The 14,286-nt window shown below is 33.8% G+C and overlaps 1 protein-coding gene and 1 pseudogene across 4 annotated transcripts in view; one reads left to right on the top strand and one right to left on the bottom strand.

The window, feature by feature from the left end:
* The window catches only part of GRIA4 (glutamate ionotropic receptor AMPA type subunit 4), a 344,684-nt gene that overhangs the window by 80,408 nt on the left and 249,990 nt on the right, over positions 1 to 14,286 (bottom strand). For all 4 annotated transcript variants that reach the window (XM_011368116.1, XM_011368115.1, XM_011368117.2 and 1 more), the window contains 2 exons: positions 12,412 to 12,465; positions 2,665 to 2,823 (listed from right to left, as the gene is read on the bottom strand). In XM_011368116.1, the coding sequence (XP_011366418.1) occupies positions 2,665 to 2,823; positions 12,412 to 12,465 (213 nt within the window). The remainder of the gene's footprint in view (positions 1 to 2,664; positions 2,824 to 12,411; positions 12,466 to 14,286) is intronic.
* On the top strand, positions 6,863 to 6,981 carry LOC111744715 (annotated as a pseudogene).

Below are 14,286 nucleotides of genomic sequence, written 5' to 3'. Positions count from 1 at the left end.
TAAGTGCAATGGTACCACAACCTGCCTCGTAATCAGTTGCTGTGGTTGAGCCGCAGGAGGGCTGGGATGTCTCAACTCTTTCCTCCTCCAAAATGCCTAGCAGGGTTCCCTGAGATTTAATGTATGTTTATCGATGTGAGGTGTATACTTTTGTTCAGTTCCTCAGAAGAATGAATGTGAATGTTTATAGTTACTCATATACTGGATGCCAGAAATAACATCTACTTATTTAACATATATTTTGCACCAGTCACTATGCTAAATAGAAATGTTATGCTCATGCCTATTGAATGTATTCAGGAAGGTTAAGCCATTTCTCTAAGTTTTCTTTGTAATTTAGGATCATATTGGAGAAGTGAGGCATGACCATGTTTTTTGTTTTGTTTCGTTTTGTTTTAATAATTGCCCAGTGCTTCTTTTTGAGAAAAGACAGAGCCCTCATGAAAAGATTATTAAGGTTAGGAAAGGAAGTGAGGAAAAACTGAGAAGGAAATGCAATTTGTTTAAGCTGAAAAACAAACAAACAAGGAATACTTGTAGAGTTTGATCAGAGAATTCTTAAGCACATAGAAAATATGGCACAAATTTTTGACTCACAGCAGAGCATCAACTGTCAATAATGACAAAAAACTATATTATCTCTTAGGAATTCCATATGGTTGATTCTATATGATTAACACATTCTAAAACTATACTAACAATAGTTTTGTTCTGTGGAACAAGGGAGATGATCTCCTTAATTTGCTGCTTGTAAACAAAGCAAAATAATTTGAAATGGAAATTATAGAAAGTAAAGTTAGGCAGTATGACCATTAGGCACAGCAGCCAGCATTCCAGGGAAGAGAAAAAATAAAATGTAGATAAGATAAAGGATATAAATTCTAATAAGGAACCTTTCAATGGTAGAGAACCTAATTAAAAAGTTTCATCAGAAAGATATATGTGACGCATGTAAATTAAGAGCCTTGCTATATATTCTTTAAGGACATGACAAAATAAGCTTAAAGATAGACTCAGATCCTCACAATTGAAATTGTGGCTGAAGGAAATTAAGGTGCTTAATCTGAATGATAAACCAAAGACGAATATGCCTCCGTACTTGCCCGGGCCGGCACATCTTTGAGTAGAGAAAGCCTTCAAACCTTTTGATAAGGCAAGAAAATAAAAGCAAGATATAAAGATATAAAAGGCAAGAGAAAAATGCTAATATTTGTGAATCAGGAGAGGGAAAAGAAAAATATCGTTACTTTTTAAATAGGGAGAAAAAGCTGAGAGGAGATGGCACCAAAAAGCAAATGCATTTGCTGTGTTTTAAAATGTCCATCCATTCTTATGAAACAAGTGAACTAGAAAAAAGAACAGATACCATACAGAGTGGAGCAGAGCAAAGTAAAGCAAAGCAGCAAAGGCCTTTGACAGGTCATAGAACTAATGAAAAAAAGCAGTAGTGTAATTCGGCTTTATCTTTTTCAAAGGATTTAATTCTTTTCCATGTGTCTTATTGTGCTACTGTTCAAGAAATCACATTTATGGGCACACACTTCTAGATGGCATCTAGAAAATTCTTATGAAATAAAAACCTGTATTTTCCCTAGGAACAAGGGTTCAATATTCACTCATTCAGCATTCATAACTTTAAAGAACACAGGGAACCCATGATTTGATCCCAGGCATTTCACAAACCTGGTCCTTCACTCAGGAATAGTCAATTAACATACCTGTTTAATATCTTGCATTTATTAATCTATGAATTCAGAAGGTTGGATTACAGTGCTTGACACATAATGAATACTCAATAAATGCTTTATTTTGAAATTCCATGATTCTATTGAGTAGTGAAGGTGGCATGACTAGCCAAATTCTTATATCACAGAGAGGAAAATGACATAGCGAGTAGGGAAAGTTTTACAATTAGGAAATGGAAGAACTGAGACTCTCTACCCCTAGATTGTAGTTTTCTAGGCTTGAATTTCCAAATAATATTTGAAAACTTTTTACTACATTATATTGTCAGTGAAAAGTTAGTGAAAGTTGCTAAAAATATGATGCCTTATTATGTAGTAGCTCAAAACCAATAGGTAGGAGTTTAAGAGACATTATGCCATTATTTACATGATATCCAAGGAAGTCATCTACCTTTTTAGGTGAAAAAAATGTTCTTATGATCAGAAATTTACCAGCTTCCTTTGCAGATATGAATGACATACTTCTGCAATGTCTGTTGGGAAAAATTAAACAACCTGACCTTTTACTATTGATTTGCAGAAGCTTGTACATTTTACATTCTACCAGTTTCCTAACTTAATGTACTCATTATAAATCAGTTTGCAAATATAGTTTTTATCTGGATGGAATAATTACCAATGTTGTTCATATTTGAAATATTTAGTTAATGAAAATAACTTTAAAAACATGCAATTTATTCATGAAAATTCATATGCAAAGTAATAATAATAGTAACCTACTTGAGGTAATGTCTAATAACTACTTTTAAATATAGAAATTTAGAACCTGTTAAGGGCTTGTGTAGCACAGTGACAGTGAAAAAATACTTCTGCCCTATGTCACTCTATGTCTGACAAAATATTACTATAATGCATCATAAACTTTCTACCTTAAATCTTAAAAATACTAAAAATATATAAGATAAAAACAAACGAGTACCTTTGGAGGAGTCTCAGATCCTGGATACTCTCTCTGATCTAGTTTCTTCCAGCGATCCATTAGTTTGGTTACCATAGGTGTGTTAAAATCTACCAACTGGAATCCTGTAACATTGGCTCCACCATGTATAAACCGCTCAAGAGAAATATCCTTGAATCCCTATAAAAATCAATATGACGGTTTGTTAAGTTTACTTCATTATTATACATGTCAACTCTTCGATGGCAATGTAAATTAATAATCAATATGTACATCTAACTAGATTTCTAATAAAGCAATGGCTGGAAACAGGTGGATGATCTAATTATGTCAATTTAGCTATTATATTCTGTCATTCAAAATCTAATACATGAGAAAAGGACAAAAGTGTTTTCAGTTAAGTTTAACTTTTTAACAAGTATTTCTTAAATGGATGCCTTTTATGAAGCATGGGAGGGTATAGGAGGTAAATATGATAGCAGCAAAATTTCTCTTATTGAGGACATAATTAGATGTCCTCAATTTCTTACATGAAGATAAGGTCAAAGTATTTTGGTACTCTGAGTCTATGATGAGTTATACCTTTTTAGGGGGTTCAGTTTAATTATAAAGTGATCTAAAAGCAGATGGAGCTGATAATTTGAGCCAGGGAGAGAAAAAGCTTTAATTGCATCAGCCACTAGAAGTGGAGAAGAGAGCAAGAAAAGCCATTCATGGACTCCTGCATGGTAGGAAAAAAGATGGTGTCCACGAGGTAGACTGAGGAGATGCTGGGAAGGAAGGGTGTCATCTCTTTTGGGCCAAAGGTATTTATCTGAGTTTCAAAAATTCTCAAACTTTATTCTTTCTCTCTCTTTCTCTCTCTCTATCCATCATCTATCATCTATTATGTTTTAAACATTTTCTCCCCCATTAAACACTGAAGGTGTCTTACAAAAATACATACTCAATACAAAGCATACAACAAAAAAAAGTTACAAGAAGTGGGCAAAAAGAATATTAAGGGAGTGAATTAATAAAACGAAAGACATTAGCTCAGAGAAAAGTAAACACGCGCACATATGAGTTTGTACATCTGTATTTGCTTTTTTTCCCCTCTCTCTCTTAGTATTCAGTAATGTTTATTCTGAAAATGTAAGTTTGATTCACTTGTGTTGGGGAACTTACGGAAATTGAATCCCACTTCTGTAACTGTCTAGCCTTAGGTTTCCCGTGTGCACAATGAGAATAATAATGCTAAAGTACTTAGCACATCTGGTTCAAATTCAGTATGTGATACTATTATTAATTAATTCATTCAACAAAAATTTATTCGATGCTTACTATGTGACAGGTAATTTGACTGCTCATCGGTAACATTCTCATTTCACTGGGAAAGAAACTAGATAACAGAAAGCAAATCTATGTTTTTGAACTGGGGAAAACACTGTCCATCAATCTCTGTCTAGTACAATGTCAGTTGAATATTCATTTGCTTCTACGAGAATCTAGAGCAGACTCACAGGCAAGCAAATAATTTCAGTTTTCTAAAAGCCACATTGATTCAACTATTGCTTTAGTTGCTAATTGATGGCATAATTTTCTTCCAGCAGTGGCCAAAATAAAAGACTTGCCAAACTTTCTTTCGTAGTGTTATCCTACAGCTGCAGCCCTCAGAAAAATCATCTGATGTAGTCTAATTGCTAAATAACAGTTCACATTTCTCTGATTCCATCCTGCTGCTATGCTGAAGGTAAAGGAAAAAGTATTGACACATCTGATTATAAACTCCTTTCCACTATGATCTAAATGAATGGTGGGTGGTTCAGTTAATTTTAGCTATGTCTGTTTCAGTGCAGGCAATATTTTTCATTTCATATGTTTTAAAATAATTTTGCATAGAAAATTGATAGGATCTTTACCGTGAAACAGTTTTCTTGAAAATAGTTACTTTGGTGGCTATTTAGATTTCAGTTTTTACCAAGAGAATATTGTAGAACTGAAAGTTCTGAGCAACAGTGCAATAAAATTATAGTTTTACATTGAGGAGGTGGTTAAGTAGCTAAGTTAACAGTGCCTCATACGAGAAGACAATGGAGAGGCTTCCTACTTGTTGAAATGGGCTGCTCAACAATGCTTTCATCTCACAATGGTTAGTGACTTCCTAAGGAAAGAGTACCTTCCAACTTGGTTTTCCTTTTAACTTCCATTTACAGTTCATACATCCTCTGAAGGAAAAGGTGGGAAAGGAAATTAACAAATTATAGGCCTTCAGATAATCTGATGACTGTTGATGTAAATCTATACGGGTCCATCACATCATAGATGTTTAATAAATGTTCATCCTTTAAGTTTTATCATGTAAACTTAGTTCATTAAAACTACATTTACATTAAAACTGAAAGTAATTCAGAAAAAATTTCTGCTGTTTCAGGTTCACAGGTTGTCTAAATTGTATTGAGACAGATCTGGTGCAGTTAACAGAAAGAAGGTCAAGTTAAATGAGAGCGATTTCCTCTTAACATCTATTAAAATTTAGGTTGTTAAGAAATTGATTAAAGTATGCATTTTTGATGATCATGCAGATAGATGGTAGAGTCAGACATGCTTAATGCAGAAAAATTGAAAAATATAGAAAGCATCAAGAAAAAAAGTTAAACAATGTCTCTAAGTTCACAGACATTTAACTAGAGTCATGGCACTTAAGTAAAAATATGCTAGACTACAAATTTTGGAAACTTGAGTTCTAGTTCCCATTCTGACACTAACCAGATGCCTAAATGTGGCCAAGTCACTTCAATCTCTGTTTCTTAATTTCTTACCTTCAAAATGAGGCATGAATGGTATGTGCCTGTGTGTGTGTGTGTGTGTGTGTGTGTGTTATGGTGAGGGAGAGGTAAGGAATAGATTCCTTTAATCTTAAATGGTATATCCTGAGCACTCTAAAATTTTATACTTCTTTATAACAGAGTCAGATGTTTTCCTAGAAGTAAACAATTAATTTTAAAAATTAAAAATCTAAATGAGTGCAAGATTTTAATAAATTGTCTTGCAGGTGGAATAAATGTCAACAGTTCCTTGTTGCTACTTGTGGCCATATATAAATCATTTGACGGACGGCTGGAAGAGGGGTGAAGAAAGATCTGAATATAAACCACAAAGAATGCTTGTAAAGCCAGATCCCCCTCAAGGTTGGTATAGGAAATGCTTAAATGAATGGTCACTTTGTGATTATATAAATTATTTACTTATATAGATTTTGAATTTATTTATTTTTTAAATTTATTTATTCTTTGCCATCAGATCGGACAGAGAGTTTCCATCTTGCTTTTGAGACTTAGGATCTATGTGATCTTGGATAAATTACACTGAACTCCATTTTCTAATCTATTTTGAAATCTATTTGTTCTAATAAACATCTATTTTGAAGATTAATTAGAACAATTATAGTAATAAAATAAATACGTAAGCTGGATATTAGAGGATAAGCAGCCATTCAACAGATAATGAGTAAGGATAAGAGACCTTTTCATAAGGTCAAAAAAGACTTTCCTGCCTTAATGAACTTAGAGTGTGCTAATGTCTTATTTGCAGCTGGGCCACACTATGTTGGACGATACTTGGTATAGATTAAATGTAAAATAGTGATCTCATGAATGGAAATAAAGAATGCATTCTATACTTTCAGTGTACAGGATGATTTGTGAACTCAGAAGAGGGCATAATAGAGGACAGTTTTCCATTAGAAGGCACTGTTATTTAGGATTGGGGTAAGTGCCTCCTGGTGGAGACAGAAGAATAAACTAAAGTTGTGAAGGGAGAGCAGTATTAGGTGTCTGGGAATTAGTCTGCTTTCTGGAAGGGGCAAGTGAGGGGTGGAGTGGGAAAGAAGCTCTGGGGTTAAGCGGGGGTAAATCTTAAAGGGCTTTGTGCATTAAGATAAATAGTGTAAACACATTATCCTAAAGGATTTTAGTAGCACGGTGCTTAGATTTAGAATGCTTACTCTGGTAGAAGGGGTTAGCCACTGGGGCAGTGGCAGTATGTTGTTTGAAAGAATTGCAGGAAGTTCCGTGGAGGGGTGAGATGCCAAGTATTAGCAGGAAGAGCTGGAAAGACCACAGTTCTTTCCCTTTCGTGAAGGGCCTGAATTCCCTTACTGTATTTGTAGGCTGGAGCCAATGAAATAATTTAAGCAAGGAAATGATATAATCATACCTGTTTTTAAAAAATGACTGGAGTGTATGGCCATGCTACCCTGAACAAGCCTGATCCTGTCTGATCTCGGAAACTAAGCTGGGTCGGGCCTGGTTAGTACTTGGATGGGAGACCACCTAGAAAGACCAGGTGCTGTAGGTGTAAAAAATAAAAAACACAAGGGATTGTAAGCTGACAAGGTCCTTGCAATCTGTAAGGTTAACCAAAGGTTGCCTTGCCTAAAAAATAAACATAAAAAATAACTGGGAACAAAGTAAACAAAGAACTGGAGAAGAGAAAGTCTAGGGGCAAAGTAGGGAAGCAATTTTCTTTAAATCTCTGAAAAAACAGACTACAGTGAACCAACAGATAAAGTTTTCCTACCTTTACATTTCTTGGAAATTTCTAGAGTAGAGCTAAACCTTTTGAGATGCTATGTGCTTTCACCAATACCTCTAGATGGTGGGTATGTTTAAATAATGTGCACGTATACTGACATACAAACCACAAACAGAACTTAGGAAAAAAAAAAAAGGATTTCAGCAATTTTTTATTTCTAATAAGTTTTACTTATCTTTAATATGCAATTGATAATGGTAGTGGCAGTGATAATCACAGAAAAATGTCAAGAATCAGGGGAGGGTCTTATCCAGCCACTTATATATGAGGCACAGCTCATGCTATTAAATGGTATAATCCTTTTAATGTATTGTTGAATTGAGTTTGCTAATATTTTTTGAAGATTTTTGCATCTATGTTCAACAGGGATACATAATATATTTACAAATGTTTAATTCTATTGGTGAACTGACTTCTTTATCATTATAAATGAACTTTTTTGCCTCTTGTTAGGTTTAGCCTAAAGCTAATTTTGTCTGATATAAGTATAGATACTCCTTCTTTCCTCAGTGTCTATTTGCATGGATTACCTTTTTTCCATTCCTTCACTTTAGTCTATGCACTTTTAAATCTGAAATAGTCTCTTGTAGGCAGCATACAGTGGGTTTTCTTTTTTTATCCATTCAGCCACTCTGTCTTTTAATTGGAGAATGTAGTCCATTTACATTTAAATAGCTATTGATAGTAAAGGACTTACTATTGACATTTTGTTAATTGTTTTCCTGTTGATTCCTAAGCCTTTTCTTCCTCTCTTGCTCTCTTCATTTGCGATTTGATGATTTTCTTTAGTGGTATGTTTCTCTTCATCTTTTGTATTCCTATTATAGGTTTTTGTTTTGTGGCTACCATGAGGCTTACATAAACATCTTACAGTTATAACCATCTATTTTAAGCTCATAACAACTAAAAATACAAGAGCTCTACAATTTTACACATTCCTTCCCACATTTTGTGCTTTTGATATCATAATTTATATCTTTTATCTCTTTTAAAAAATTATTTATTTATTTATTTTATAGTGACATTGGTTAACGAAATACAATAAATTTCAGCTGTACACTTTAACAGTAAGGCATATATATATATTTACACTGTGTGTTTACCTCCCAACAATTTACATCTTTTTATATTGTGTATCCATTTAGAAGCTATTATAGTTATAATTATTTTTAATGCTTTTATCTTTTAACCGTTAGAGTTAGGAGTGATTTACCCACCACCATTACCATATTGGAGTATTCTCAATTTGTCTACATACTTTCCTTTACCAGTGGGTTTTATACTTTCATGTTTCTAATTTTGTCTTTTTGTTTCAGCTCAAAATGTTAACATGTTTTTTGTAAGGCCACTCATGATGATCAACTCTTTAGCTTTTGTTTGTCTGTAAAATGCTATGCCTCTCCTTTAAATGTGAGATAATTTTGCTAGGTAGAGTATTCTTGGGTGGCAGTTTTTTTTTTTTTTTTTTTTCCTATTGCACTTTGAATATATCTCCCCATTTCCTTCTTGCTTGTAAAATTTCTGCTGAAAATTACCCTGGTAGTCTTGTAGTGAGTGGTTCCCTTGTACATAACAAGTTGCTTTTTCTTTTGCTTATTTTAAGATTCTCTCTTTATTTTTATTGACCATTTAATTATAATGTGTCTCAGTGTATATCTCTTTACATTCAGCTTATTTAGTATTTTTTGGTCTTCTTTATCTGAATATGTATTTCTTTTCTCAAGTTAGGAAAGTTTTCAGCCATTATTTTTTCGAACAAGCTTTCTGCTTCTTTCTTTCTCTCTTCTCCTTCTGGGACATCTATAATGCATATATTGATTCCTTCCCCTCCCCTCCCCTCCCCTTCCCTTCCTTCCCTTCCCTTCCCTTCCCTTCCTTTTGTTCTTCTTATTGAATTCTACTGCCCTGTCTTCAAGTCAGGTCCTCTTTTCTTCCACTTAATCTAGTCTGTTGTTGGAACCTATATTGAATTGCTGTTCAGTTATTGTATCATTTAGCTTTGTGATTTCTCTTTGGTATCTTTATATGTTTTTTTATTTCTTGTTGAATTTTCATTTTGCTTGTGCATTGCTCTCCTGGCATCAGGAAGCATCTTTCTGACTGTTATTTCGAACTCTCTTTTGGGTAAACCACTCCAGACTAAGTCTTAGTTGTCTCTCAAACCTATGTGATTGCCCAAGCCACCTTCTTTGTTCTTAGTGGCTCCCAGTAGTTGAGGGTATGCCAAGGCCTATCAGTGTCCCAAATGAGAGGGTCACAGTCAGCACTTAGATGCAGATGATTATAAGACCAACCTTCAGGCAGCAGTTTGTAAAGTTGTAGTCAAACACACTTAAGGAAAGATTGAGAAATGAGTATTTTGCCTGTTCCCTCTGCATTGAGGCTTTAGAGGATAGCCTTGGCAAGTACTCTCATGTAGACGTGTTAAAGATTGCTTCATTGTTTGCTATAGTCCTGTAGGACTTGTGAATGCAAGCTCATCTGGCTATCAAATCCAGTTGTCCCTTGGGCAGCATTAGCAAAAGGTGGGGTGCCAGGCATGTGGACAATCTCTTTCTAGAGACATGTTGGCCACCTGATTTTTATAGTTGGAGCAAACTGGAGGGAAAAGGTGGCAGAAATGCCCACCGGCTCCCCTAGGCTCCATGGAGGATCACAGCCAGCCCCTAGGTGTGTGTAGCCAGACCCTTGACGATGAACTCTCAGGCAGCAGGTTTCAATGTACATAGTCACTCTTCTTTCAGGAAAAGTTTAGGAGATGGGTGTTTTTGCCTGCTCTCTCTGTGTTGTGGACTAGGGGGATGGTTGCAGCGAGTGCTCATGTGCCTCTTAAGGTCGGGCTCCTTGTTTTCTACAGTCTTGTGGGTCTTGGGGATGCATGTTCCATAAGCTTTCAGAGCTAGATAGTTTGGCAGGGGCTGACTCTTGAGTGGCAGCCTTAAAAGCTGGAGTCTAACTGTGTATGGTACAAATCCTTGCTCCTCATGGAGAAGCTGGGAGTTGGGGATTCTCTCCCAATTGCATGGCACCATGCCAGGGATAGTGTTTATGGAGAAAATATGTTCAGCCTTTTGTATCCATTTTGATGTGGGTCTTTTCTTAGTTGCTTAATGTGTAGGAGTAACCCAGCTATTTCTGGGTTTCCCTCAGAGGCATTGCTCCTTGTGTGCATCTATGAGAGGAAGGACATTCAGAAGATTTCTATGTCCCCATCTTGGTCCCTCCAACTAAATCAGTCTTGATGAGTTGGTTAAGTAGCAGTTCTCCCTTAATTGTAAATTATAAGTTATAAATGGAATTATTTTTTTAACTTCACTTTGAGGATGTTTGTTGCTTGTGTATAGAAATACATAGATTTTTGTATATTGACCTTATATCCTACAGCCCTGTTGAATCCATTTATTAGTTCTCATAATTTTTATTAGATTCCTTAGAATTTTCTATACATAAAATCTTCTTTCTCAATCAGAGTGCTTTTTATTTATTTTTCTTGCCTAATATCCCTTCCTAGAAACTTCAGTGCAGTGTTCAGTAGAAATGATGAAGGGACCTCCTTGTCTTACTCCTGACCTTAGGGAAAAATCATTCAGTCTTTCAACATTAAGTATAATATTAATATAATATTTCTGTTGATACTGGATTAACTTCATACTTGGTAATCCTATGCACACAGTTCTCAAGAAATAGCTGTTGATTGGCCTGATGTAACAAAAATCATTGGTTTTGAAAGTCACAGTTATTTAGGGATAAATGAATAAGTTAATAGAATCCATACTAATATATTCCCTAATAAATTCTCTAATACAAGCAAAATTTTCTCTACTTCCTATGTTGTTTCTTAGTCATTATATAGATAACTTAAATATGCCACCATCTACTAGGACTTTTAAGACAGGCTGTGATACCCATTAGGATGTTATAAATGTTAATTCTTTCCAAATGTATTGTCCATGTCAGCAATTCATTTCTGGCACAACAGTCTATAAACATGTTTTTTTTTTTCTGAATGCCATCATTTGGAAAGACTAGATGTCAAAACCCTCTGTTTGCTAGAATTTCCTTGTATAATATCATTGTGAATGCAGACATGCCATAAACATAAGGTTATTTTCTCTTATAATCATAATACTAGAATATATTAATTTTAAGATTAATAGATATATATATTTTTATATTTTACAAAATATGTTAAAACATCAAGACTCTGAGCCTACTAAAAGTAATGAAAAAGACCAATAAAAATTTCTCAGTATTTTCATGCTAATCCATTAAGTAACATAAATATACTTTATTCAAGACACACGATACATAGTCTGCATTTTAATATCTCAACTCTATAGTGAAACCCAGTTCACTAAAGACTGAAAATTCCTGTCTCAAAGTGTGATGGCCCACTTGCCACACGAAGGGAGAGGGCACATCTCAATCTCTTTTGCAGCCTTGATTCCTTTTCTTCTTCAAGCACAAGATCCTTACCAAATAAATACATGGTGGGAAAATGGAAAAAGGATACAACGTTCTGAACTTTTTAAAGATAAACCACTTTCGAGATCAAGCCCTTGGGGCAGATGGTGCTCTAATAAAGTAAGCAGAATGGTCCTTTGCATGGCTAGTTTTCTCCCTACATTGCAAGTTAACAAGAAATACCTAGTGATTCTTGCCAAGAAATCTAAAAAGACTTTCTTTAGGCCTTAAAGAATTTTATACGAAATGTTCAGTAATCAACTATATTTAATATGTAAAATGACATAATTTTTAAAATTTGCATTACTCACAATCAAAAGACTTCTTTAAATAACCATTTCAATCTTGTTTTTCTTAAAATTAGAGAACATGAGTCATCAGTTTTGATCATTCCTGTAATATCTCTAACTATTGGCAATCTTTATTCATAGAGTAGCACATTGATCATTTACAGAGAAAAGGCCATTATTTAATTTGCCAAGTGATATCACAGTAAACATTGTAATTAGTTTTAAAGGTCACTTTGGCAGATGTCAAGCTAATCTGCATCAAAATATATTGAATTCTACATTATAAATAAAAGGATTATTAAAATAAAAATATTATCCTGTTATAAAAAGCTTAGTAATATAGTGTAATAATTAATTGGAACATTATTTTAGGCACAGTTGAAATAAACTTGAATACTTGAGAAAATCTTATGAAAAATAGAAAATAAAGAGTTCTTACCAAATTTGCAATGATATAATGGTAGCCTTTGACATGCTTTCCAACACTCACAATCTGTGAAGATAGAAGGAAATAAAAGAAAACCAATTTAACTTTACTGAATGATTATATTTTTTAAAAGTAGAATTTTAACTATTCTAGCATAATTCCTTGTGGAAACATGATTAGAAAATGATAAAGCTTTCCTTATAAAAGTGATTTATCCCAATTAGAAAAAAATTCATAAGCCACATTAAAAGATTGAGTGGTTAAAGTAAAAAAAAAACCTCTAATTTCAATCACACTGTATATGTAAATGACCAATTATTTCACTCTACCTATGCTATAATCCCCTCAAAGATAATGACAATGTTACAAAGCAAGCTAACAGTTTAAATATATCTCTAAATATATGTATATATACATAAGAAGCTTAAAATGATTTTGGTCCAAAGAATTTAGATGTACTTAATTTATTGATAATTTATAGAAATGCATGATAGATTGTTAGGAGTCTTCAAATGATTTTCTATGAATAGTTTGAATTGTTGTAAGCAGAAAGCAAGATTTTTCTAAGGCCAACTTCTCTTTTTAGACACTCCTGTTATCACAGAAAACTTAATCAACCTTTACCTGCATATATAGATACAGCAATATTTTATTATAATGAAAGAATAAGGACAAAATATCATCAAGAGAATTTTCTGTCTGTTAGATATATTTTTTTCTAAGAATGTTTTTTTGAATTATTAAGAAATTAGAAACTTGAAAATTTTAAGAAAAGGAAATAATAAGATTTTTAAAATGTACATTATTTTGGCATTTGTAATTAAAACTCTTATTTTCTGTAAAACAAAAAATTCCTTCAAGGAGAAAAATATCTAATGATAGTTGCTAATGAGCAGTCTGTAACCTCATTGGTGTTCTCAAAGGTAACAACACAATATAAGATTTTCATGTACTTTCATCATCAAAGCAAAGATTAAATTGTTTTTAGCATTTTAATATCCTCTAAAATTTTTTTTTTTTTTTGTAAATTAGTGACTTGTGAAATACAGGAAAACCCCACTTAAATCCAGAACATATGAATTGTTCTGGAAAACAGAATTTTGCATACATGGCTATCAGTGGAGTGGAATCACTGCTCATCTCATGTTTTCTTTTCGATTACATATAAGACCTTCTCTTTGTCTTTGAGTTTCTGTAGTTTCACTACCCTACCATGAGTTTGGATTTTGCTTTTAAATTTTGTTCATACTATTCAGGGTTTGTTGTGCTTCCTGACTGTGAGGATTGTCCTTTAACAATTCTGGGATATTCTCAACCAATATCCCTTAAAATATCCCTTCAAAGATGTTTTGTATTTGCTTCTAACAGATAATGCAAGGTTGCTATCACTAGCCTAGGGCACTTTTATGACAATTTCTCAGTTTCCACATTCTCAGATCACAGTGTGTGGTATAAATTAAAAACACAATCTGTCTTAAGAAGGCTGTGATGACAAATTCTCATAGAAGATCTCTCCCTTACCAAATAGAGCCCAGGTCAAGACAGAAAACACTCAGTTGACTCTGCACAGGTAGCAGATTTTCTTCTATTCTTCTTTTTTATTTGAGTGTTACCCTTCAATAGTCCAGCTTAATATGGGATCTAAGGTGCAATTTATTGCCTTGGCTGAGCCCAAAGTTCTTGTTCTTAGGTGAGCATTAATTCTCCAGGGAGGCCACCTGGAGAATTAATCTAGCAACTTCCTTTGGCTCAGTCACCTTTTATTCTTGGCCACCAAAGGTTTTCTTTACTTTCTTGGAAACTCAACTATGCACTGGCAATGTTTTACATAGCATTTCTAACTGTTTTATATCGCCAGATTTATCTCATTCATAATTTATCTAAAAC

This window comes from Pteropus vampyrus, unplaced genomic scaffold, assembly GCF_000151845.1.
Source record: "Pteropus vampyrus isolate Shadow unplaced genomic scaffold, Pvam_2.0 Scaffold139, whole genome shotgun sequence".
NCBI classification, from domain to species: Eukaryota; Metazoa; Chordata; class Mammalia; order Chiroptera; family Pteropodidae; genus Pteropus; species Pteropus vampyrus.
The sequence above is the reverse complement of the archived record's forward strand: the minus strand, read 5'-3'. Positions and strand labels throughout refer to the sequence as shown.